The sequence below is a fragment of the Cervus canadensis genome, chromosome 1 (genome assembly GCF_019320065.1).
Source record: "Cervus canadensis isolate Bull #8, Minnesota chromosome 1, ASM1932006v1, whole genome shotgun sequence".
NCBI classification, from domain to species: domain Eukaryota; kingdom Metazoa; phylum Chordata; class Mammalia; order Artiodactyla; family Cervidae; genus Cervus; species Cervus canadensis.
In genome coordinates this window covers 113,999,743-114,026,488 of record NC_057386.1, presented here as the reverse complement: position 1 = coordinate 114,026,488, position 26,746 = coordinate 113,999,743, and the positions used below count along the sequence as shown (strand labels likewise).

General features: G+C 47.9%; 1 protein-coding gene and 1 non-coding gene across 4 annotated transcripts in view; one reads left to right on the top strand and one right to left on the bottom strand.

Annotated features, from left to right (window-relative positions):
* SEZ6L (seizure related 6 homolog like) overlaps positions 1 to 16,858 on the top strand; it is a 185,741-nt gene extending 168,883 nt beyond the window's left edge. The window contains exons 13-17 of one of the 3 annotated variants that reach the window (XM_043438080.1): positions 3,826 to 4,020; positions 7,840 to 7,872; positions 10,725 to 10,833; positions 10,948 to 11,050; positions 13,587 to 16,858. In XM_043438080.1, coding sequence (XP_043294015.1) covers positions 3,826 to 4,020; positions 7,840 to 7,872; positions 10,725 to 10,833; positions 10,948 to 11,050; positions 13,587 to 13,616 — 470 coding nt within the window. In that variant the 3' untranslated portion in view covers positions 13,617 to 16,858. Of the gene's footprint in view, positions 1 to 3,825; positions 4,021 to 7,839; positions 7,873 to 10,718; positions 10,834 to 10,947; positions 11,051 to 13,586 lie in introns of all 3 variants that reach the window. The other 2 variants (XM_043438079.1, XM_043438078.1) reach the window with 2 other exon arrangements.
* Positions 16,859 to 20,112: 3,254 nt separating this feature from the next.
* On the bottom strand, positions 20,113 to 20,186 carry TRNAG-CCC. The gene has a single exon. It is a non-coding gene; the product is annotated as a tRNA-Gly (tRNA).
* Between the last annotated feature and the right edge of the window lie 6,560 nt (positions 20,187 to 26,746).

Genomic DNA, 26,746 nt, shown 5'->3' with positions numbered 1-26,746 from the left:
GGGAAGCCCTAAAGAGATCACATCTTCTTTATCCATTCTGCTGATGGACATTCAGATTGCTTCCATGTCTTAGCTATTGTAAACAGTGCTGCATGTATCTTTTTGAACTAGAGTTTTCTCCAGACGTATGCTCAGGGAGTGGGATTCCTGCGTCCTATGGTAACTCGGTGTTTAGTTTTTTAAGGAACCTCCATACTGTTCTCCATGGCGGCTTATTCCCACCAACAGGGCGGGAGGGCTTCCTTTTCTCCACCGCCTCTCCAGCATTTATTGTTGGTAGCCTTTGTGACGATAGTCATTCTGACTGGCGTGAGGTGGTCCCTTATAGTTTTGATTTGCGTTTCTCTAATAATTAGCGATGTGAAGCATCTTTTCCTGCACCTCTCGGCCATCAGTAAGTCTTTGCTGGCTGGATTTTAGAACCACCTGCGGAACTTTACGAAGAACACTCTGGGGGACTGATTAAAATACCTTAGGGGGCAGAGCCAGCTCACTGAATCACTGAGGGTGATTCTCCTGTGAAGCCAGGCAGAACATCTGGACACACCTCCCCCTCCTCTTCCTGCTGGCCGTATCGTCCTTTGCCTCCAGGTCTTAGAATTTGTCCTTTGTCACTTTCTATCTCCCCAGGGCCAGGAACAGTGACGGGCACACAGAAGGTGCTCAGTGAATTATTTTGTTATATTCATTAATCTGTTCATTTATGATGGAAAATTCCAGGGGAAGTTTGTGGGCGGGGAGTCTTCTGAGTTGCCACTGCCCCCTGCTGGCCACTCTCCTGCACTGCAGATGACACTCAGGAGTCAGGGGAACAGCTTCATTGCATTCCCTGGTTCAGGATCTCCTCTCTGAAGAGAGACCCTGGGGCTAGGGTCTCATCTGAAGGCTCAGCACAGGAAGAAGCCACTTCCCAGCTCGCGTGGTTGATGGAAGGACTCAGTTCCTTACCGCCGTCACCCTCAATGCCTTGCAACATGGCCGGTTGTTGCTCGGAAGACTAGAGTCTGCTAGCAAGACAAAACTACAGTCTTCGGTAACATCCTCACAGAAGTGGCAGCGCTTCTTCTTTGTTGTGATTTTATTGGTTGGAAGTGAGTCACAGGTCCCGCTACAAAGAGCATTAATGTAGCAGGTGAAAATTGTTAAGCTCTGTCCTAGCATTTCCACTGCACTCTCCTTTAGAGAGGAAGGGGAAGGGCATTTCAGGCAGAGGGAACAGCATCAACAAAGCACAAATGGGTGAAATGGTGTAATCCACCTGGCATAATGTGACTAATTCGATGTAAAGCCAGGAACCAGCCAAGAGGAGGGCAAGAAGCCGATGGACAAAGTTCTAACAGCCCGGCCAGGAGCACCTGCCTCTTCCCCCAGTGGAGCAGAATCACCAGCTATGAAATAATAAGAGACCCGCCTACTCCATGTTCTAAGCTGAGGGCCTGAAGAGTCAGGTTGATGACAAGCTGGAGAATAATACCATTAAGTTGTAGAAATCACTCAGATATTACAGGAATCCTTCAGGTAAAAGAGACAGCATGTCATCTCTTCCAAGAAGTTTCGCTAATCAAGTGAGCCCCGAAAGCTGTTGACAGAAGCTGTTTTTCTGAAACACGGATGGCAGGTGCAGCTGTGATGTGTAAAGACCTGGGTCTTTATACAGCAAAGCAAGATCCAGAAGGAAAAAAATGTTTTAGGATTTGGCGTGGAGAAACTGAAACCTTTGTTCTCTGTGCAAATGCAAAGGGGCACTGCTCCTATCGAAAACGGGATGGAGGCTCCTCAGAAAGTTAAAGCTGGAATTACTATACGGTCTAGAAATCCCACTTCTGGGCATATACCACAGAATTGAAGGCAGTGTCTCAAAGAGGGTTTGTACACCCATGTCTGTATAATAGCATCTCACAGTAGCCAAAAGTGAAAGCCATTCAAGTGTCCATTGATGGGTGAATGAATAGAAAAGATGTGGTCTCTCTATACAAAGGAATATTCAGTTCAGTTCAGTTCAGTCACTCAGTTGTGTCCAACTCTTTGTGACCCCATGGACTGCAGCATGCCAGGCCTCCCTGTCCATCACCAACTCCTGGAGTCTATTCAAACTCATGTCCGTTGAGTTGGTGATGCCACCCAACCATCTCATCCTCTGTTATCTCCTTCTCCTCCTGCCTTCAATCTTTCCCAGCATCAGAGTCTTTTCCAATAAGTCAGTTCTTCGCATCAGGTGGCCAAAGTATTGGAGTTTCAGCTTCAGCATCAGTCCTTCCAATGAATATTGAGGACTGATTTCCTTTAGGATGGACTGGTTGGATCTGCTTGTAGTCCAAGGGACTCTCAAGAGTCTTCTCCAACACAGTTCAAAAGCATCAATTCTTCTGTGCTCAGCTTTCTTTATAGGCCAACTCTCACATCCATACATGACCACTGGAAAAACCATAGCCTTGACTAGACAGACCTTTGTTGGCAAAGTGATGTCTCTGTTTTTTCAATATGCTGTTTAGGTTGGTCATAACTTTCCTTCCAAGGAGTAAGCATCATTTAAGCATCATATTCCATGGAATATGACTCAGCCTTAGAAAGAAAGAAGATTCTGACCCATGCTACAGCATGGATGACTCTTGAGGACATCATGCTAAGTGCAGTAAGCTAGCCACAAAAAGGCAAATACTGTGTGATCCCAGTTACATAATGTTCCTAGAATAGTCACAGTCACGGAGACAGAAAGTAGAATGGTGGTTGCCAAGGGCTGGCTGGGAACAGCGATGGGGCGTCAGTGTGTGATGGGGACAGTTTCCATTTGGGAAGATGAAGAGTTCTGGACATTGCACAACAGTGGGAACGTATTTGACACTACTCAACTGTACACTTAAAATCGTTAAGATGGTCCATTTTATATTATAGATTTGACCACAGTTTAATTTTTTAAATAATAAACACGTTTTAGTGTTTCAGGATTTGTAGTCTTGTGTGCAAAGCAGTTTTCACTGGGTGTCCATTCCATCCAGGTACTGAAAAGGAGCTGTGTCACACGCTGGCCCTAGAATGGGTTAAACCAGCAGTTCAACTCTCCAGTAATTCTTAAGCTAGCAGGCATCATTTAAGATGCTCCTACTGTATATCTTGAGGTCACTTATGCTGCTCCTACTGTATACCAGGCCCTGAGCTTCGAGTATGCCTTAACAGCATTCAAGCATGCCTTGACAGGCTCTTCTCAAGTGAGAGAGACTGTTATTAAATACAGTACAGCGTAGGTAGTGTTGTGGTAGAAGAAGCACCCAAGAGACTAGTGACTCAATTAGGGGTAGGGGGCATCAGGGAAGGCTTCCTGGAGGAGGAGACATGAGGACTGAGTGTTGAAAGACAAGACTTACCCAGACTGGTTGAGCAGGTGAGGTGCAAGTTAAGAAGCAGGAGGAATAGTTCATAATTTACTGAGTCCATCATTTACTGAGTACCTACATTTCAAGGGCATGCTAAGCACTTATACACATTATCTTATTGAATCTCCCAAATCCCTATGAGATAGGTACTGCTACTATTTTACCATTGAGAGAACTGAGGCTCAGAGAGGTTGTGGCCCTTGCTGGAGGTCACACAGCTAGCAAGTAGCAGAACCCAGATTTTTAACCCAGATTCCACAGCTTAGTACATTATACTGTGCCCACGTGTGACCCAGGCCCAGAGAGGGAGAGGTGAATTTGAGACAGTTCAGTGCAAGGCAGGGTTGCAAAGAAACGATGCTGCAGAGCCTGGCCTCAGATCACCCTTGTCCTGAACGGGAAGCCCCAGAGGTTCGCATCATCTCATCAGAGCTCCTTTCGGCTTGCCCTTCAGCGGAGGAGTCCCTGGCCTGTGACAACCCAGGGTTACCGGAGAACGGGTACCAGATCCTCTACAAACGACTCTACCTGCCCGGAGAGTCCCTCACCTTCATGTGCTACGAGGGCTTCGAGCTGATGGGCGAAGTGACCATTCGCTGCATCCTGGGCCAGCCATCCCACTGGAACGGGCCGCTGCCCGTCTGCAAAGGTAAAGAACCCCGCCCCTCCCAGAGTCCTGGGGACCGAGGGATCCCGAGGTGCCGGGACTGACTTGCAGTGACTCTAGATTTGCTTTAAAAAGCCGAGCTACCGTGTTTCGCTACATCTAAGACACCACCGTTATTTTCTGCACCGCTGAGAAAGGAAATGGTTACCAATTAGACTATGACACCGTGCTTCTCTCTGCTTACATTTTTGTTTCTGCTTCCTAAATGAGCTTCGATATTTATCATAAAGGAGAGGCAGCCTGTTTTTGAGTCCTACTTGGACAGCGTGGCTTAAACATTTCCCGCCTCCTGCAGCCCCTTCTCACAACCACCTGTTTCCCGAGGGTGATGGGTATTCCCCTGTCGTCTCTGGGGTGTTCTCCCGAGATGCTCACCCGCATCTCCGAAGGCTGCTGGTCCTGGACTGACGGCTGCGCAGGCACAGGCATCGTGAGCGCCGCCTGGTGGCACCGATTGTAATATCCCGGCGATCGTAAGACACCCCCATCTCCGAGGTGGTTAAGAGGGGAAATGTATTTTAGAATCAGTGAACTCTTCCTAATCACTGAAATTAAGTTATGACGTACCTAGCGAGATTTGGATCCACTTATTCCATCTTTGAGGTGTGACATTCTTAATCGTATCCTAAATACATTCAATGCTGTAGGCAAGTGGATTTAACCTTTTAAGATATTAATGCCCTTTTTGAGAATCAGGCAGAAAGCTCTGAATTCTCTCCCCAGGGGAAGAGAAACCTACAGTTCTACATTTCTCCTTGGGAACCCATAACTTGAGCAGATCCCCAAATGCCCGTTCATGAAGTTCAGCGTTAGGGCTTAAAAATACTTCTCTGGCCAGAATTTCCACTTCTTGGTATAGGCACAGAATAAGTGAAAACAGGTATTCAGACCAACACTGGTACAAATGACCAGAGCAGTGTTATTCACAAAAGATGAGAACAACCCAAGTGTCCATCTGCTGGTGAATGGATAAGCGGAATGTGGCATATTCATGTTCAGTCATAAAAAGGAATGAAATACGAATCTGTGCTACAGTGCAGATGAACCCTCAAGAGGTTATGCTCAGTGAAAGAAGTCAGACACAGAAGTTTACGTATTATGATTCAAGTCAAGGGAAACACCCAGAATAAGTCAAGCCACAGAGCTGGGACTTGTAGTAGTACATCCCAGGGACTGGGGGGAGGGAGCGGTAACTGCGTAATTGATGCTGAGTTTCTGTTTGAGATGATGAAAAGGTTTTAGCACTAAACAGAGGTGATGGTTGTGCAACACTGTGAGTGTACTCAGTGTCCCTGAATTGGACACAGAATTCAAACGGTTAATTTTATGTTATGTGGATTTTACCCATGAAAAAAAGATTGTCCCCGAATCACCTCATGGAGGCCCCATGACTCTACTCTGAGATAGGTGAGCCATTTCACAGATGGGGACCGAGAGGCTCAGAGAGGTTAAGTGACTTTCCCTAAACCATACAACTGGTAACAAGATAAATCTAGGATTTGCACCCACTTCTGCTAATGGTGAATTCCTTGCCTTTGAAACCCCACCAGGTTTGAGGTGGTCCTGGCCACTCAGGTAGGACAGACTGCTCACCAGGAAAGACACTGCCTTGGGAAATAATTGCCTTTGTCTCTCTGCTCCATTTCCACTCTTAAGACCTACCCCACCAATTCTGTAAGGGAATAATAAATCACTTCCTCTTCCCCATATAAGTGAGGTTCATCACGTGTGGTCTGGAGTTGGAGAAATGACTGAGCACCTATATAAAGCCACCCCCTGGGACTCAGGGACCCCAGGCTCCAGCCTGGCTCTGCCCTGGACCACCTGTATGACCTTGGGTGAGCCCCGCCCCTCCCCCGACTTTGGTTTCCCTTTGTGTGAGATAACTGGGTAAGCCCAGGTCAGGGCTTCTAAGGGAGGTCAGTCCTGAGTGTTCATTGGAAGGAATGATGCTGAAGCTGAAGCTCCAATACTTTTGCCACCTGATGCAAAGAGCTGACTCATCTGAAAAGACCCTGATGCTGGAAAAGATTGAAGGCGGGAGGAGAAGGGGACCACAGAGGATGAGATGGTTGGATGGCATCACCAACTCAATGGAGATGAGTTTGAGTAGACTCTGGGAGTTGGTGATGGACAGGGAGGCCTGGCATGCTGTGGTCCATGGGGTCGTGAAGAGTCTGACACGACTGAGCGACTGAACTGAACTGAACTAACGTCAGGGCTTCTAAGGGAGAGTCAGTGGCTGGGTCAGCAGCATCAGAATCCTGGGGAACTGGCGAGAGTTTCAGACATCCATCCCCAAAGACGCCACCCTGGCAGTTCCAGAAAAGGGCCCAGGAAGCTGCCTTTTAGCATGTGCCCCCACCCCCCACCAAGGCCACTGATCACACTTGGCTCCACATCTCCTTCCATTTCTAAGGTTTCATGAAAGCTCACACCCCTACCAGACACGCAGTCAAGGCCCCATTCATGTCTTGGGTGGAAAACATCTGCCTTAATCTTCCCATTTTCCTAAAGCCCTGGCTCCAGAGATGGCTGGAGTCAGTGAGTGAGTTAGTACACTATTTTTTCAGCTGGTTTTGTTATCATCACTTGGTAATGATGGAAATCAGAGTCACTTTGACCAAAGCTCTAATTAGGAAGCCTTGGTATTAGGTAGGACGTGAGGATCGCTGAGCCTTTGGGGGGTCACCACTTCTCATTACCTTATCATACAATCTTTTCATCAAAGCCCTTCGCTCTGGGGGTTTGCATCCTTGAACCCCACCTAACTGGGTATATTTTTAAAAGAGTTTTTTGATGTGGACCATTTTTAAAATCTTTATTGAATTTATTACAATCTTGTTTCTGTTTTATGTTTTCGCTTTGGGGCCACAGGGCTCGCGGGATCTTAGCCCCCCAGCCAGGGATCAAACCTGCAACCCCTACATTGGAAGATGGAGTTTTAACCACTGGACCACCAGGGAAGTCCCTGTGTGGGTATATTTCTGTGCTCAGTTATCATGATGACTTAGATGCCAAAGCGTGAAGATGCCAGCCTCCAGCATCCTCAGCCTCCAGAGAAGTTGCACAGTGATTAAACAAAGTCCAGAGAATTCCAGTGTAAGGCAATGAATGAATGAAAATATGGAATATAAGTCCTGTATTCCAAATCAATATGAAATAACAGTGAAATTAGAAAGGTTCACATAAATGCATATTTCCAAGCAGGAGAACAGTGTCTCCTCCGGCTGGGCTGAGGACTGGAGATTTTTGTCTCACCCTCACCATCCATCAGCCTTTGTCCAACACAAAAACACTGACGAGATCAGAACTATGTAGTTAGAAGCAGAGGCCCGAGGAAGCCAAGCAGGATGGAGGAAATCCTGCCTCCATCGCTTAGAAGCTGTGTGGTGTCAGAGAAGTCACTTCCCTTCTCTGAACCTCTGTTTGCTCATCTGTTAAATGGAGATGATACTAATAAGTACCTAATGGGATTGTCGTGTTAAGCGCAAATATATATAAAGGTCTTGATGCCCAGTATCTGACATGTGGTGAGTATTCTGTGATTTCTGCCCTGTTCCTTTCATGTCTCATCTTCTCTAAGGAACATGGGGAGGGAATGAGGCCAGGCATTCCCACTAATTCCAGTAGCCCAAGATTTCAAACAAACAAAGAAATATAGCACTAACTTCAGCAAAGCAGGGCACGGACTTATGCACTTAAATGGGGGGTGGGGGAGCAGGGGGGGGGGCACCTTCGTTTCATACAAGCAGAGTGAATTCACTTGACACCGACCAGTGCTCCAATTTTCTCTTTCAGTTAATCAAGACAGCTTTGAACACGCCTTAGAAGGTGAGTCCCACGAAGAAAAACACCCCATTAACCAAGTTAATAGCAGAAAGCAAGGGAAAGCCCTTGGAGATTCTTATCCAAATGCTTTAAAAAAAAGCAAAAATTCTGCCTTCAAATTGCTGAAGGTAATTGGAAAACAAATGATACTGTAAAGAAAAAAAAATCATTGCATTTGCAACTTACGGTCCTAACTATGACCCGAAAGAGATTAGACGCCAGTTCTGTTCATGATGACGAGCAGAAAACATCTGGGGGTCCACATGCCTGAGAACGACACGCTCCTCTTGTCAGACTTTTCAACCATGTGGTGCTATTTGAGGAACGAAATCCAGGGACGCCTCACCTTTCACGCTGAACAGGCTTCTGGTTTCAGGAGGGAAACCTCTTCCCTGGGGGATGCTCTCTGATCTGGTTTTCCCTCCAACTTTTTCTTCCCCAAATATAGCTATCCCTGGGCCCCCGCCCCCTCCCCCGACCCCTTGTTTTTGTGTGTGTGTTTCTGGTTTTTGGCTGTGCTGTCTTTTGCTGCCCGCGGGCTTTCTCTAGATGCCATGAGCGGAGGCTGCTCTCTGGCTGTGGGCACAGGCTCTAGGGTGTGGAGGCTCGGTTTCACAGTTGAGGCACACGGGCTTAGCTGCCCCACAGCATGTGGGATCTTCCCAAACCCAAGAGCAAACCCTGGCCCCTGCATTGGCAGGCAGATTCTTAACCAAGGGGCTGCCAGGGAAGTCCCTGTTTTCTATTCTTTTGTTAGAAATTACCAAGCGAGATTTACTAATGGGGAACAGATGCTAAAAGAGATGCAGGATTTTGTCGTCTTTTCCCTTTTCAACCCCTCTTATATGTAAAATGTTCTGTTCTATATAACCTTTATCTGGTTTGGTCCAAAACCACTCACTGAGCTGTCAAGTCAGAAAAAAATAACACTGTTTTGTTTAAAAGAAAGAAAAAAGTTTTAGGGCTTCGCTGGTGGCTCTGTGGTAAAGACTCCGCCTGCCAGTGCAGGAGACACAGGTTCGCTTCCTGATCCAGGAAGATCCCACGTGCTCTGGAGCAAGTCAGCCTGTGCTCACGACTACTGAAGACCGTGCTCCCTAGAGCCTGTGCTCCACAACAGGAGAAGCCACACAATGAGAAACCCACACGCCGCAACTAGAGAGAAGCCTGTGCCGCGACAAAGACCCAGCACAGCCAAAACAAATCAACTGTCTTTTTAAGTTTAACCAGTTGGATGGTTTCTAAATTATTGTTGGAGCCGCTTGTCTTTCTGACAATACGCAGTTCACGTAGAATCTGGGGCGGTGGGAATTACATGTCATGAGTTGCACTCTCTTGCAACAGATGACATTTTAATCCAAGCAGATGGAACTGGGGCTCCGGTGTGTATAGGAACAGAGCCTGTATTAGCCAGTCCGCTGGAAAAAAGAGGGCATTTATGCTGTTAGTCTCGACTCAGGCCCTTCCTTTGGTGTCTTCCACCAACCAGTGAGCTGGGAGAACATCTCAAAGGCCTGGGTTGCTCAGAGGGCATGATGCCACTGTGATGTTCTCTGCTCACGCATTTATCGTAGGTATTAAAATTGATTTTTCAGGCCCAAACAGTGGCAGTTAATGGATTATAGATTGGCATGCAGCCGAGCTCTGTCAGACGTGGCCACAGAGAATGGCAGAGGAAAACAGAGGTCAAGTGTCCAAAAGGGATGTGGGGCTTTGCTGGGAAAACACCCCCACCCCCCTTCGCCCCCACCATGAATTATGATTTTGTCGTTGTTCAGTCGCTCAGTCATTTCCAGCTCTTTGCGACCCCATGGACTGCCGCACGCCAGGGTCCCCTTACTTCACTTTCTCCCAGAGTTTGCTCAAACTCCTGTCCATTGAGTGGATGATGCCATCCAACCAGCTCATCCTCCGTCAGTTACGACAGTTCTTGTGATTTCTGCAGACTCCTGGGAGGTAGTGGGAGGCTCCAGGTGAGGCCGAGAGGGTTACCTGGGAGTGTGCAGCCGTGGCCTCTGAGAAGCAAACCTGAGTTGTCTCAGTTGGGGTGTCAGGCATGGGGTGTGTGGGTACCGAGCGCTGGCCTGGCTGCCCAGCGCCCTCTGCTGGTGAGTCTGATTAAGCAGATCTGGGAGGGACCTGCCATTCTAGACACGACCCTGTCTTCTCCACTGAAGTCGAGCAAATCTGCCTTTCCAGTTAGCACGTTGCGAGTTTTCTTCAAGTCTTCCCTTGGATTGGGTTTTAACCACATTTTAACTTTTAATCGCCTCGCCCCTCCCCCCCCGGAAGAAAATGAGGTGAAAGTGAGAGTGAAAGATACTCCGTCGTGTCCAACTCTTTGCGACCCCATGGACTGTACAGTCCATGGATTCTCCAGGCAAGAATACTGGAGTGGGGAGCCTTTCACTTCTCCAGGGGACCTTCCCAACCCAGGGATTGAACTCAGGTCTCCCGCATTGAAGGCATATTCTTTACCAGCCGAGCCACGAGGGAAGCCCAAGAATACTGGAGTGGGTGGTATATCCCTTCTCCAGGGGATCTTCCCGACCCAGGAATCAAACCAGGGCCTCCTGTATTGCAGGTGGATTCTTTAGCAACTGAGCTGAGTGAAAAGCATGTGACCCTCGGTGGTGTCTATGACCACCCCATCCAGTGTTGAGTCTGGGCTCTGTTGCAAAGGACCAGCCCCGTTTCCTCCAGTCTCTGCCTCTTCTCCCTTCTGGAGCCAGCTCTCCAGTGAGGAAGGCTTTCACCCACTCCGGCGTTAGCTCCTGGAGTGGGTGCAGGGCTGGGAGGGTGGGGGCCCCGCGCCGGGCGCCGGGTACCCTCACCGGCTATGTGTTTAGTAGCAGAAGCGGCAGCAGAGACGTCTCTGGAAGGAGGAAGCATGGCTCTGGCTATCTTCATCCCTGTCCTCATCATCTCCTTACTGCTGGGAGGAGCCTACATTTACATCACCAGGTACGGCGGGGCTCCAGGTGGGCGTGGGGGCTCTCAACCCCCTCAACGACCGGCAAGCTGAAGCCTCCCCGTCCAGGAAGAGTCACTTCTCTCCCCTTGACCGCCTCTCTCCAGATGCCGCTACTACTCCAACCTCCGCCTGCCTCTGATGTATTCCCACCCCTATAGCCAGATCACCGTGGAGACCGAGTTCGACAACCCCATCTACGAGACGGGGGTGAGTCGGTCTCCCTTCTCTCCCCGGGATCTCCCTCTTTGCTCTGAACTCACAGACATCAAAACAAGAGGTTTAATTTCCTTTTGCTCACCATGCCACTGACAGAAAGGCATGGCCAGAGGCTCACCCCCACCAGAACCCCTAATGAGGTAACTGCTGCCCTTTGGGGGAGCTAATGACAAGCCTATAAGTCTGTTCATTCTCAGCAGAAGGGTCACAGAAAGAAGGGGCTGTACCAGAGATCCATGGAGGGATGGCTGAGATGGGTCAGAACCCAGCAGTGGCCTGGTGGCAGTGGGCAGCGTTCCCAGACATCTTATTAAACTCCATTCCTTACTGAGCGGCAGTATGCACGTATCTACACATCTTAGTGGCAGGTCTTGTGTTGGAACTAAGGACACAGCTGAACCAAACAGACACAGTCCTTCCATTAATGAGCTTATAATCTCACAAAGGAGACAGATATCAAAATAGTAATAGCCATAGGAGTGTTATGGGCCAGGCACTTTAGATGTATAATCTCCTTGAATCCTTGTAACTCTTTGTGTTAGAGTCTCCTGTTATTCCTCATTGACTGGTGAGGACACTATGGTTCAGGGAGAGGAAAAATGATTTGGTCGAGGTTGTCCACAGTCAGAACACAGAACCTGCAGCCAGGATGCAAACTCTGATTCCATTCATCATTATACTCCCCCTTCTCCCCTTGAATGTCAAACAGTCAAATATCCCAGTGAATATATTAACTGCAACAAACAATCATTTTTAAGGGCCATGAAAGAAATTGGATGGGGTGCTCTGAGTATATGATTGGGGGAGGGCACCTGGAGGAGGTGGGAGAAGGCATCTCTAAGAAAGTGATGTAAAACTGAGACATGTAAGGAGGGTAAGACTTAGACGATGGTTGGAGAAGATGCCAAGAAGACGGGAGAGCACATGCAAAGGTCCAGGGGCATGTATGAAGAACCAGAAGATACTCATGATTCTGTAGAATCTCAGCCCTTCAAATTCACTATGTGATGGTGTACAGTTGTCTCCCAGTGTTTGCGGGGCATAAACTTGACTTGTTCCTTGTCCCTGCTAACCTTCCCGCACTCCCACTTACTCTGAGCTCCTGCACTGGTTATTGATTGATGTGTGGCAATATTATTGCAAATTTAGGAACCTGAAAAGGCACCCATTTATTACCCCATAGATTGCATAGGTAAGGAGCCCAGGAACAGCTTATTCAGGTCCTCTCTGCCAGGACTCACAGGCTACAGTCAAGGTGTCAGTCAAGGCTATGTTCTCATCTGAGGCTTGACTGTGGAAGGATCACATCCAAGCTCACATGGTTGCTAATAGCATCTAGTTCCTTGCAGGTTGTTGGACTGAGGGGCTCAGTTTCTTGTAGAAGTCAACCTCACTTCTTCTCCATGTGTCCCTCTCATAGAGCGACTCACAACGTAGAAGCTTGGTTTTTCAAAATCAGAGAGAGAGAGAGAGAGTCCCCTTGCAAGAGGAAGCCACAGTCCTATATAATATAAAATATGGAAGTGACATCCTAGCACCTTTTCTGTATTCTGTTGCTTAGAAGCAAATCATAGGTTCTGTCCACAGTTAAGGGGAAGGGATCATTACAAGAATGTGAAAACCAGGAGGGTGGGGATCATGAGGACCACCCTGGAGTCTGCCCACCACAGTCTCATCTACCATGAAACACAGACAGAATTGCTTATCTGTGTTGACCCAGTGGGAAATACAGACCTCCATTAAAGCATATGACAGCAGACCCTTCTGGGTCCAAGCCTCTGACTTCCTGTATCTCCCTTCTCTGCCCTGGGAGCCTGGAGTATATCACATACACTCAATGAATATTGGAGAAATGGAACTGATTGCTGCCTACATGTTGTGGTCATTTTAGATTTGGTGCTAGTAAGACAAAGTCATATGTTATTTTACACATATGTAGCTTGTTTCTGAATCCTCAGAAGGTCAAGCTGATGAAAAACAGTACTTTAGAAAGTAGACCTTATTAAGACTTATGTGTATCATTATGTGTATTAGACTTATGTGTATCAGTCATCTAGAACTATGATAACGCTGAGTAATGAACACCCCCTAAAGTCAGTTGCTCAAAGGAAAAACCATTAATTTGCTCATCAGTCCATGGGACAATGTTTTTGGCTAGTTTCAGCTGGGCAGTAGTCCTGGGTCAGCAGCCCTCAGGTACACATCTGGAACTGGCTTGTTGGCCAGTGACCCAACTCTGCTGTCCAGAAGTCTCATCTTATCAGCATCTTGACGGTGCTAGAGGCCATCAAGGCATGCTCCGCTTATGTTGATGGCAGAAGGGCAGACACAGGCAGAAACACACATGCACTCTTCAAGCCTCACTTTACCATAACCCACTGGCAAAAGCAGGTCAAGGTCAGAGTCAAGAGCACTGCAAAGTCCTCTGTCCAGTGTCAGATACAGAGAGGAGTGAAGATCCAGAACCACACCATGAGTCACTCTGCCACACAAGGGGTCACCAGATCTGTGCTTCTCTCTCGCGCAGGAAACCAGAGAGTATGAAGTTTCCATCTAGAGAGAGCTCCACGTGAGACGGGAACTTACAAATACGAACTCAACTACAGCCTCCTCGAGAGACTCATCCAGAGACCATGTGGCATTTGATGGAAACCCCGGAGTGTCGGCTGGCTTTTCTTTAGACTCTTTACTGGAGACTTACTGTTTTCTTCGCTGTATTTATTATATTTAAAATCGAGTTTAGGTGTGTGGTCGGATGTATTGCAGCTGCAGCCAAATTCGTGGCACAGCCTCAGTCGTGAAGGCGGGTAGAGGACCTGTAAAATGGCAAATGCAGCAACTGAGGGAAGAGGGGGAAAAATAAACAGAACACAACAGGCTGTCTCCCATAAGCAACTATGGCTGCATCAGATTGCATGCATCTTCAGGATCCATGCCCATGGTGTTTTCGTACAAATCTAAGTCCCAAGGTTAGGTTGGAAAGGGGTATTTCTTGTTGGATTAACTGGGGTTGGAATTTGGCATAGAGACTTAAACAGCTCTGCTCCAAAATCAGTCTGCGTCCTTCCTTCCAATTTCCCGGGCTTCTCAAAGGACTCACCCCAACCCTTCCCTCCCATGGCCCCTCTGAGGGCAGCAAGGTTGTTCCATGAACATTCTCTTTCACCACCCCAGCCTCCCTGGCTGCTGTCAAACTAAGAAAATGTTTTCTTTCTATAAAGGTGACAGATGACAAAGGAAAGTTTTCAGAGAAGATGAGCGATTTGAGTTCCAGTGAAGAACTGGATGAGGGGGATCACTGGGTAAGGGAATGGAGTGGATAAAATGTTCTTTTCCGTGACACTCTTCCAGTGATGAAAGAGCAGGTAATTTATGCCTCCAGGGCCAGAATCTATCACCGTGTTCAGCAAGGCCACCCTCAAGCTGTGATGATTGATCCGCGTGCTTTGGAGGCATGAGGAATGTTGCCAGGATAGTTACAAGGGCGTGGGGTTGCAGGGGAGGAATCCAGGGGTGAGCCCTGACTCCCCCCGAGGACGCTGGAGTGCCAGAGCCCTTAAAATAGTGGAGATTCAAGTAAGGGGGCACCTTCAGAAGACCCTTACATTTAAGTATTTTGGAGGGAGGGTCCCATAGGAAAAAACTGCTTTTCTGTTCTCCAAAGCTCTGCCCAGATGTTGAATGGTGGTGTGAATGCTTGACCATGGAGGTGCTTAGGAAGAGGAAAGGGGATTTAAAACCCCAACGGCATCCTCATCACACGATTCAAACTCCAGTGAGAAGGGGAGAAGTTTCAGGCCAGAAAGGGATTCTCAGCAGTTCACTAATCCTGTGAGCATCCTGGCATTTTATCAGGGTCCTTTGCCTCACCCCAGTAGGACTGGTGAGCGTGTGATTATCGGGAAGACTTTTTTTTTCCTAAATATAGGTGTAAAGAGAAGGTGAGGGGTAAGGATGCTCGGAAGTAATAGCCCACGTGAGGCTAGTTCATCTCCCAAGTGATGGCCGGTGGCTCAGAGAGGCGCACCGGCCTGGTCGCTTTGGGGGTCCTCTTTGGCACCTTCTCATGCTCTCTAGGATTGTTTTAAATCAGCCAGTTTTCAAACATGAAAAGGCTTTTCAGGCTGCCCTGCCTTTGGGGCAATGGCCTGGAGTCCGTGTCTTGGAAACTTGCTTAGAAAGCCTCTGAAACAGAATACAGCAGTTGGCTTGGCAGACACACAGACACATACACCCTCCTCCCAGCAGGACCGTGGACCTCGGTCTCGGGGGGTCCGAGGCCCACTATATTTTCCTTCTGCCAGAAAAGGATCCTGCATACTTGCTTCTTCCAGCATGCACTTGTGGTGCACAGCAGGAGGTCATAAAAGGCTGCCTTCCAGCGGCCCAGAGTCCACCCCATTCTATGAAAGAACCAGAGGAGAGATGTTCCAGACCATTGGTGAGCAATGTCATGTCTGGAGAAACAGCAGCAATGCAAATAATGCAAACCCTTAAAAAAATTTTTTTAAAAAGGCAGAATCCAATCGTTGCTTTGATATCTATTTGTGGCTGATTTAGCCCTAACCTTGGGTCATCCAGAATGATGAAGTCTATTAATGACATTTAATATTAGAACAGACTATGGTTATGTGAACACTAAACATTTGCCTTTCATAAAGACTGACAAAAAATAAAATCTTTATTCTAACCCCGTTCCCTAAAACTGGCCAAGCCATGGCCTAGGCGTTCTTATTGGCTGTTGGAAGGAGTAGAGAGGTGGAGTTTTGTTTTCTTTTTTTTTTTTTTCAGGATTCCAATGTATCAGTTCTGTCTTAGTAGTACAGCTCCTGTAGCCATGTTTTACAAGTTTAAGCCAAAAGTTGGATCATGCAAGCTTGACAAGGTATACTGTGATTGAAGGACAGGTTGGTGTCTATTTTTCTTTTTCAAATATCTGAATGTGTCTTTGTAATATGTCAAGGTGAAACAAATCATGAGAGCCGTGCCAAAAATCTACCAGGCATCTCACTTCAGCTCCTGTCAGGTCTGTTTTTCTAAGATCAATGTTAAAATCCGCTGGGATTAAATATTTTTGAATAGGCTACAATCCTGAGAAACTCGAGAATGGACTGAACCTTCCTACAAGCTACCCTTTGTAAAACATCGGGGAAATACGTTTACAGAGATTTCGAGCTTCAAAGAATGCATGTGATGGTGTGTATTACATGCTACTTCGTATAAGCTGTATCTGCCAGCTATCACCTTGTGCTTTAAAAAGGCACACACTCAACTCTCTTCAGCTTGGAACTCATCCTGCTTTTTTCAGGGGTAGAGGGTAGTATTATTTAGCCAACATAAGTATTCCGGTCGCTACTTGATGGCCATCCTTGCTTAGTTCCACAGACATGCTTTAAAAAATTATCTTTTGAAGCCAGCTCCTTGGAGAGCCTGCAGAACCTAAGGCTGATAGCTTTGGAAACTGCCAAACAGCCCAGCAGGAAACGACGTGGCTGCGTGACCCAAATGGTTGTATGCGGGATTTGGCAAACACATGGGTAGATTGAGGCTAAGCGTGAGCCTTGGGTAAAAATGACCTTTTCTTTGGGGTCGACCCAAAGGGTCTGACTTTCCTACGCTTTTTGAGGTCACTGGGTCATTTGAGGTCAGGTTTTATTGTAGGTAGGCTTTCTCCTGGGGAGTTTTCATTTCCATTTTTTTTTTTGCCCAAATTAAACACAAAACAAACTTTCTAAGCTAAAATAATGAAGTCATTTTCCACTTTGTATATATTGATGCTAATAAAACAAATGAAAAAGAGTCAAAGTTACAGGGGTTTTGTTATAAACACTCCAGGATGGCACCGAGGCAACTGTTTCCTGCTTCTGGGGATTTGATTGGGGTGACACATACTGACACTTTGATGCCAAGGCAGGACTGCCAACTCGGGAGTGGTTCTGGGAAGGTGCAGAACAGTGTGTCCACTGCCATCATCAGGCACACCACCATCCAGGACGCACCAATAGCATCCATGCCTAACAGCAGGAGAACAGAGATGGTCCAGCTCAAGCCCAGCAAATTCTCCATCCTCCACCTTTGGTTCTCTCTGGATTGGAAGATGCCCACCTGCCTAGGTGGGGGTGATCTTCGTAACTCAGTTTCCCAATTCAAATGCTAATCTCTAGGGGAGACACCCTTACAGACTCACCTAAAAATGAAGTCTGGCCAGCTATCTGAGCATCCCTTAGCCCAGTCAAGTTGACACATACAGTTTACCATCACTAGCCTGTCTCCATTTGACAAAGCGATGCTCCGGGTGGTACCCAGAAGAAAGTAAAGGAATCCTGATAGATGACCGCAAGCCACGATTCGTGCCAAGAATGACAAGTGCCGGGAGGAGCCAGGTGCGGCGGGGGGTTGGAGGTGAGCGATCAAGGTGATTTTAGAGGAGTAGAGCCATACTGGGCTGCTGGGGAATCCTCGGCGCAGAGGGAGGCCGATGAGAGTTCGTCCTCTTTGAAGGACAAAGCCAGGGTGGCTGGAAGGTGGAGCGAGAGGGTTGCTTGGCGGGAGGGGGACGGAGAGGTGGGAGGGGGCAGACCCTCAAGCAGGGAGACAGGACTGGACTCTTATGTTTAATATTCTCTCTGGCGGCCACGTGGGGGATCGAATCCAAAGTTTAAGTAATTCTCAAGGATTAGGGGAACAGGGTCTCCAGGGTCGCTCTAGATCTCAGGGACAACCCACAACAAATGGAGAAAGGGCTGGGGAGGCACGTGTGGCAGCATCCCTGCGGTGGTGGGGGCGTGTTCCTTCCTCGCAGCTGTCCAATCATCTTCCGCGATGAAACGAAGGGGCGGGGCTTCTGATACGCCCTCTGGGTGAGACGCTTCCTAGGGGGCGGGGCCGCTGGCGGGACCAGGGTGGGGCTGACTCCTCCTATAGGCCTGTCAGTCAATCAGTCCTGGAACAGAGACGCGGAGGAAGGACAGACAAGATAAAGGTAGTGTGCCTAGGATACTTTCGGAAACCGAGAGTCTGTTTGCCAGGCCCGACTGCCTGCAGGTGTAGAACAATAGTGGCGAGACAAGAACTCCCCCGGGACTGGAACCCACCCGCACTAGTAAATGCGCTCCAGACAGGCTAAGCAGGATGGGCTGCCTTGGGCCAGGAGCGAGACCCGAAGGCAGTGACCAGTGAGACCCCTGCCGGGATAGCATAGGAACAATAACAGAAAGGAAATCGCACGCAGTGACTATAGTCACTAGCGTTTGTTGACTGCGTGCTATTTCTTTTTTTTTTTTTTTTCCTCTACATTTTAAATTTCTTGTTGTTTCATCGCTCAGTCCTGTCCAACTCTTTTGGGATCCCATGGGCCGTAGCCCGACAGACTCCTCTGTCTATGGGATTTCCCAGGCAAGAATACTGGAGTGGGTTGCCATTTCCTTCTGCAGGGGATCTTCCCGACCCAGGAATCGAACCCACATCTCCTGCATTGACAGGCAGATTCTTTACCACTGAACCACCAGGGAAGCCCTCTCTTTTTTGGGTTTCCTAGTTATTTGACTCTCTTTAATCTCTCATTTGAACTCTACTCTTAGTAAAATTACTGTCATTCTCCTCTTACAGATGTGGCGTCTGAGGCTCAGAGAGGCCGAGTCACTCGCCCAAGTCCACACAGCTCGTCCATGAGGGAAGGGGACGCAGGAGGTCCGGCTCCTGGTCCATGTCCAGGGCAGGAATGCCTGCAGGCCAGCCTGAGCAGTGCTGCCCCCTCCTGGAGGGCTTTTAAGCCACCAAGCAGGCTTTTATCCCCTGGACGCCCTGAATGCAGTGTCAGCCTCACTTGGCTCTGCCCCAGGAGGTGTTTGGCTGGACTCAGCAGTGGTGAGGAGCTGGAGCTCTGAGTCTGAATCTTGACTCAGTCAATGATAAGCAGCGTATTGGGGTGAGGGACCCCAACAGGGAGGAGATGTCTTTCTACATCATTGTGAAGCTCCCTGGTATGGGGCTTCTACATCCTTGTATGTGGGAGGAAGCGTTACTGTCTTAAAAGTGATAGAATGTTGGGGCAGACACTGCAAGTTACCCTATCCACTGTCTGTTTCTCCGCTCTCTGCTAACAGAACTTCCGTTTTGCTCACAGCAGCGATGAGCCCATCTTCCAACAACAGGTCATGGTTGGTTTCAATTATGATAATCCTGTTACCCATTTGCCTAGCCTCCCTTGGTGTTAGGGTTGATCTTCTAACTCCTTCTGGTCAACAAGCATTAGCTGAAGTTGGCTGTGTGTGTGTGTGTGTGTGTGTCGCTGGGGAGGGAGGGTTGTCTAAGAAAGTCTTTGCCTTTCTGGGAAGAGGGGACAGACTCAGCTAATACAGCACCAACACCCCCCCCCCCTCCCTGTTTCCTCCTTTCTGAACCCAGTCATGATGCTTCAGGACCTGAGTGTCCATCTTGCAATGGAAGACTCCAGCAGGAGGACAAAGGCAGGACACTAAGAATGGACAGACACTAAGTGGACAGAAAACTCTGGGCCTCTGATGGCGCCAACATCCACCTACCTGTCCCAAGAATAATAATGCATGAAACCAGCTCCATGAACACAGGTGATGGTTCTGTATGTTCAGAAACTGTATAAACAGAGAAAATATTTCACCCAAGCAGAACCTAAAAGCAAAGATAAGGTATGAATGCCACTTTCTGGAAAGTTCTATCAACGTTTCAGCTCCTGTGCCCCCACCAACCTTCCATTCCAAGTCTCTCGCCTCCCGCCCTTGTCTTCCCTCTTCTCCCCATCTTTATCTCTCCATGTTATGAGCCTGTCCAAGATTTACTAACGTTCTGACCTAAAAGATGGCACAAGACAGAAAAAATAGTTTTAACATGAATTTCATGGCTTACAAGTTTTAAAGACCTATTTTTTATTTCCTCACATTTCTAAGTTTTTATTTACATTCAACTAAGAAATACCCATTTTATTTATTTTTTAACATACAACTTAAAAAAAAACCCAATAATAGTCCTTTATCCATTTTTATTTTTGCCACACCCTATGGCAGGTGGGATCTTAGTTCTCCAACCAGGGATCGAACCTGTGGCCCTCTGCATTGGGAGTACAGAGTCTTAACCACTGGACCACCAGAAAGTCCCAGAAATTCCCATTTTAAGACAATGCTATTAATACTACTGTTGGCAACATCGTTGCCTGACACATACAGGCATTCTTAACTATTTGTGAAGAAAGAATATCAACCAAAGTATGACTGGTTGCAAGGGTCTGAGTAGCTTTCAACCACCAGGTGGCAACCTCCGCCTGGCTTTAGTTGAAGGTCTACCTAATCCTAAACAGGCACGCTTCACTGCCTGTGGGTCATTCCTTTTGGACAAAGTCATCTGATGAGATGCATTGTTTCTGATACAACGGTTTTCAATTTGAAGGAAGAGTGCACTGCCCTTGACTCAACAGAGAAAGAGAAACAAACCTCACTGGTTCTTCCTCCTTGCCCATGAAACAGACCTGGGCCAAAGGTGTTATGGTTAAAAAATGAGCTCACCTTGGACCCAGGGCTCATGTAGTTTCACCCTAAACGGCTCTAAGTTCACAGAGTGCCAGTCATTCAGCTGGGTCCGACTCTGCGACTCCAGGGACTTAGCCTGCCGGGCTCTTCTGTCCATGGGATTCTCCAGGCAAGAATACTGGAGTGGGTAGCCATTCCCTTCTCCAGTGGATCTTCCCAACCCAGGGATTGAACCCAGGTCTCTTGCATTGCAGATTCTTTGCCATCTGAGTCACCAGGGAAGCCTGGTGAGAATCGAACTGTATTAACAGTCCCTCAAGGAAACTGAGGGTGAGGCATATCTGCCAAGGAAATGTATTTAAAATCCTCTGTCTCCAGTTCTGTCCCCAAGAGTCTCACATCCCTGGGCACCTGTCCTCATCTCTTTCCCTCCCTAAACTTCAGCGTGCTCTCCCACTCATAGAACTGGGGCCCACTGCTCACTACCCCCAACCCCTAGCAGACATCTTATTTCCTTCCACATAGGGTCGCCGAATTTAGAAAATAAAACTCTAGGACACCAGTTAAATTTGCAAATCAGATTTTTAAATATATGTAAATCTGTAGTGTAAGTAAGTTCTGAGTCTGTGAGCACCTGGCTAGCCTCTGAGCAATCAAAGTTTCCTTGATTAGTTCTGAGATGGTCTCATGATCCAAGCTGAGCCAGTGGGAAAGTGCAGTTAGGGATATACTTATAGTAAAATGTATTCATCCTTTATGTGAAATTCACATTTAACTGGATATTTTATCTACCAACCCTACCACCCTCTTCTGCAAAAGCAAGATATGCCTTTTCATTTCCCCAACCCCCAACCTGGACCTCCTTCCTCAACTGTTTCAGAAGTGGGGGGTCAGCAGAAAAGGTAGAGTTTGTTACTTTGAGGTCATTCATAAATGCCACATATTTATTTCCGTCTTTACATTTTTGCTTGCATGTGAAATATATACGTGTATAACAACAGCCCAGGCAGATTAAAACAATTCACACAACCCACCAGACTAGCAAGTGAGCTAAAAACCTTCTCAAGTCTAGTCCCACATCCTTAAAACAGTAATATTCACTGTGCGATGGGTATCCTTCCACACCATTCCCTTTGCTCCTAAAAACACAAAGGAGAGGTTTCATTTTCCTCAAAACAGAGAAAAAATTCTGCACCTTGCTTTTTAAAAATCCCCCTTGATGGCGAGAGGACATAGCTATCCTGAGCGTCTCACCAGGTCATTACATAAAGCTCCAGCTCATTCTTTGTAAAGCTGAGTTATAGCCCATGGTGTGCAACATCGTAATTTATTCCACTTATCCCACAGAAATACAAGGCACCAGGGGTGGAGGATTTTTGTACAAGGTTGTTTATTGCAGCAGAATGTCGTGTCACAAGCTAAGAAGAATGTGAAGGACAATCAGTAGGGAACCGCTGTGCTTATTTATCTGAAAGACTCTGCCAGCAGTTCCAGAGTCTGTTTTTCTTATTAGTCGGACTCTAACCCGCGGTACTGGAAGGAGACTCCTGGAAGACTCCTGGAAGGAGACTCTTCCATCTGAACCTCTTCTCTACAGTGGAGATGTACTCAATCTGCCTCAGTTTCCCTCCCCCAGAGTCCCTGCTTCCTGACTTTCAACTATTTTCTATTGGAGGATCCTCTGGGAGGTTTATATAATCAAAATTATTTCATCAGATTAGGAGGCAAGAACCACAATTTTATCCCCCAATCATTGGTGACCAACTGTTTATCTCTTAGGAAGATGCTGGTGCCTTTCCGTCTATATCCCAGCATTTTCCAAAAGGAAAGTCTCTTTTTCACCGCAAGGACCCCACATGCTGGTTGTAATGGAAACGCAGGCTCCCTTCTCTTCCTAAGAGCTCCTCCTTACTTTGGGGAGCCACTGGGAGAGGGAGGATCTCAGGGCACATGCTTGGGTGGAGCCACCCTACAGCCTGAGTCTCTGAGCAGACCACAGCCTGGCCAATCAGAGATTCCAGGATTAGCTCAGAGATGATCACATGACCCAAAGTGGGCCAATGGGAAACAGGCTCAATCTCCGTGGGGAGTTGCCAGGCTGCCGGAGGGATGCCCAGACCTGCTGGCAGCCATCTTGCTTCCACAGGGGACAAGCCTGGCTGTCAATGAAAAGAAGACCAAGAAAAACAAGGCCCAGAAGTGGAAAAAAGACACGATTTCTGGTGAGGTGGTTGAGGGTCTGGGATCAAATTGGGCTGAAAGTCAGACCCACTTCCTTTTGCCTTTGGAATCATCTGAACCAAACCTTCTCTTTGGGATGAAGCCAACTTGAGTTGGTTTCTGTCCCTTGAAACTAAAAGATATTGTACTAAATGGAACACTATTTTTATGTCAAGTAGTTGAGAAAATGTATCTTGTGTTTGTGCATTTCCCCCCAAACACACTCAGGCAGTCATAGTCACAAAGCATCTACCTATCTATCTATCTATATCTGAAAATTTGTGCTATTTTATATTTAGTAATAACTCATATACTGAATGTCAAGACCCGCAGATAAGAATTACATGCTCTATGTGGCTTACAGGGCATCTGGATGTGCTAGAGAGATACACCTGGGAGCAGCTCTCAGCCAATGAGGGGTGGAGTTGAGGGATTAACATCACAGTTCTCACTTCCCTTGGGAGGAATAACTGAGGTATGTTCTATGCTGTCCCCAGAGTTCCCAGTACTCAGTTGTTGTTCAATGGCTAAGTTGCATCTGACTCGTTGTGACTCCATGGACTGCAGCACGCCAGGCTTCCCTGTCCCTCACTGTCTCCTGGAGTTTGCTCAAACTCATGTCCATTGAGTCGGTGATGTTATCTAACCATCTCATCCTCTGCTGCCTTTTTCTCCTCTTGCCCTCACTCTTTCCCAGCACCAGGGTCTTTTACAATGAGTTAGCTCTTTGCATCAGGTGGCCCAGTGCTCAGAATACAGTCTTTATGGTCTTCCTTCCCCTCTGAGGATTACTTGCCTGTTGTCCTTCAGCTGCTTCCTGGGATCACCTCCCAAACAACCCCTTTTAGTGTCATTTTTGGTAACTGAAAGTCAGAGGCCAGCTGCTCACAGCTCAAAAGCCATTGAAGGGACCAGGTTGGTGGAAAGGAAAGTTCGCTTTACTTTGCATGTTGGCATCCAGTGGGGAGGGTGGATGCCTATCCTAAGGCAGACTGCCCTCCACTGACAATCAGCAGGCACCGGCTTTTATAGGCTGAGGGAGGGGGTTACATGCAGAAACAGCACTGTCAGCTCTGACAGCCTTCTTGAAATTGGTCACATGGTGGTCTGACCTGCATCATCCTGACTGTTTTAAGTACAGTTAATCTTCATGTCTAGGATTGATTGGTTTGCTCCTATTTCCTTGAGGCCAAGTCTTGGAATTGTGGCACCTTGTGTCCTGGCTACAGCCTGGTCATCTTGTGGTCAACTTCTTCCGCCAGGTGTGGGTTTCAGCATCATGTACAGCTCACAGGATCTGGCTCAGAATATTGTCTACAGCCCTTGGGGAGGATATGAGGGTCCTTGACTGTGCTTGACTAAACAATTACTGTTTTGTCCTGTCTGACTTTTTTTGCTTTAATTTGCTTTTGCATTTTCTCATTCCTCTGATTAAACTTATTCTTTAGCTAAAGTTTTTCCCGAAGACAAAAGATAGACTGAGGACATGGCTGGGGGCTGGGGTGGGGAGGGGGAGGGAAGGACCAAAAGGTCTTGACTGCGATCTGCTTGGGGAGAGTAGCCACCAGGAAAGCTACATCCAAACACAGGAGAACCCGAGCCCCTCCTACCCCCAGGTTTAGAACGCCATTCTGGAGGATATCCATCAAATGGTGCCCACGGCAGGGCAACCTGATATGGTGTGTTAGCGACTTCAAAAAACAACCAGACCTACGAACCTGCAGCTCCTCGCACCTGGTGGTTTCGCTGCACATCAAATGCTGAATCTGTGAACTCTGCTCACTTCTGTGCTCCTAGGGCTGTGCTTCGGGGGGCATGATTTGTTGCTTCCTGTCAATCCTGCCCACGCCCCAGGGTGTGAAAACGCCCATGTTTACGTGAAACAGCCTTCCTCCTATTCAAATATTCCTATTTTCATCTGCCTAGGCTTCCCTAGTGGCTCAGACGGTAAAGCGTCTGCCTGCAGTGCGGGAGACCCAGGTTCAATCCCTGGGTTGGGAAGATGCCCTGGAGAAGGAAATGGCAACCCACTCCAGTACTCTTGCCTGGAAAATTCCATGGACTGAGGAGCCTGGTGGGCTACAGCCCATGGGGTCGCCAAAAGTCGGACACGACTGAGCGACTTCACTTCACTCAGTCTCCCTGTTCACCAGAAATCCTGAAGCTGACGCTCCTTTTTCCTCAGCCTCACTTTCCGTCTCCTGCCGTGTTTGGAAGAGGAGACAGACTGGCCTTGACAGTAAAGAGTGTGGCTTTACACTCAATAGCCCTGGGACTTCAACCAGTGGCCTCAGCTTCCTCATTCATAAAGTGGGGCTGGAAGTAATGACAGCCCGCTGGCTGGTTATGAACGAGAATGAAATGAAATAATGCAAGTAAAGTGCTTAGCACGTTGAGAAGGGTTGAGAAATGAAGATGTTTATTGCCATAGTTAAGACTGTAGCTGCAGGTTAGCAGTCTTAAATATCTGTTTCCTGAACGAATGAAATCAACAGAGAAGCCCACGGTGGAGTCAAGGCCTCTTGCTATTCCCCGAGGCCCTGGGCTCCTTCCTGTCCCACTCACTTGCAGTACCTAAATGGGGGTGGTAGGTATCCTGTGCTTGGAAGAACCCCGTGCTTGCTTTACCGCTCAGCTGCCAATGTCTTGAAAGTCTTAATTTTTGAACAAGGGGCCCGTGTTTTCCACATATGCCCGGTTCCAGCTATTGATGTCTCGCAGGGTCTTCCCAAAGTCATGCCCTGTGATAGAGCACTGAGTGCCTGGGAGAGGGATCTACCTCGGGGCAGAAAGTGGTGGGCAAAAAAGCTTGTACGGACGCGGGTCCCCAAACCTCTAACACAGCCTGGATACTAGACTGGAGTGCGGGGCTTCCACAAGCCTGAGAGTATTGCTGCTAATTTAGCCTTCCTGCTGGAGGGAAAACAAGGGAGACAGATATGGGGAAGGGCCTCTCTGGTGAATCAGATCCCTCCCACCTCCTTTCTCCCCTCCCCTCAGTGTTTCTCTCCTCTGTGTCCTTTTTCTCCCTAATCTTTGTCTCTTTCTCGCCCCAAGTTCCCCCCTTCCCTTTTTTCCGCCCCCTTTTCTCGGCTCTCTCTTTTCTTTCTCTTGAAGTTACTAACTATCCTCTCCTCTCCTTCCTGTCCTCTCCTGATCCTGTCTCTGTCTGTCTCTCTGTCTCTGCTTCTCTCTCTGCCCTTCTCTGTGTTTCTCTCTTATTGTGTCTGTCTCTTCTTTGTTTCTCTGTGTCTCTGTTTTCCTCCATCTCTCTCTCTTTCTCCCTCTGTCCCCGTTTCTCTCCTGATGTCTGCCTGTATCCCGCCCCCGCCCCCATCCACCACATCACCCCAGCACCAGCTCCCTCTCCCACGGACCGATTGTCAGGCAGTGCACATTTCTCCGGCTGCCTAGAAACCTGCCTCGCACATCCATCGCTGGATTTTTCATGTGTCCACCTCCATTAAAATATCTTTTGTTGACCTTTGAGATTCCAACAAAAAGAGCCTGGACAAAAACCTCAATCCTAAGCTTCATGATTTTGAAAGACATGCTACTGGAGGGTCTGGGAGGGCCCTGGAGGTCCCAGGGGGTGTTACCCCACACCCAGGTGCCCCATCCCTGCCCCTCCCACCGCCACTGTAAGTCTCGGTGGTGAGCTGAGCTGATTCCAGTTTTGTCCTCTGGAGTCTGTCAACACGTGTCGCAGATGTTCCCAGAAGTTGCTTCTAAATCTTGCTGAGCCATTTGCCACAAAATCTTCTTTTGTCACAATTTAGCTGTGAGTTTAAGGTAGTGACAAGAGTCTGGGGAGAAGGGGGAGGAGAACTAGGCTTCGAAAGGATCCTGGGGAGGTGTTAAGAACACAGCAGGAGAGCCAGACCTCCCTGGGTTCAAGGCTGGCCGAGCCCTAAGCTCTGAATGACCTTGGGCAGAGAGATAGCTAACAAGCAGTAAGCATTCACAG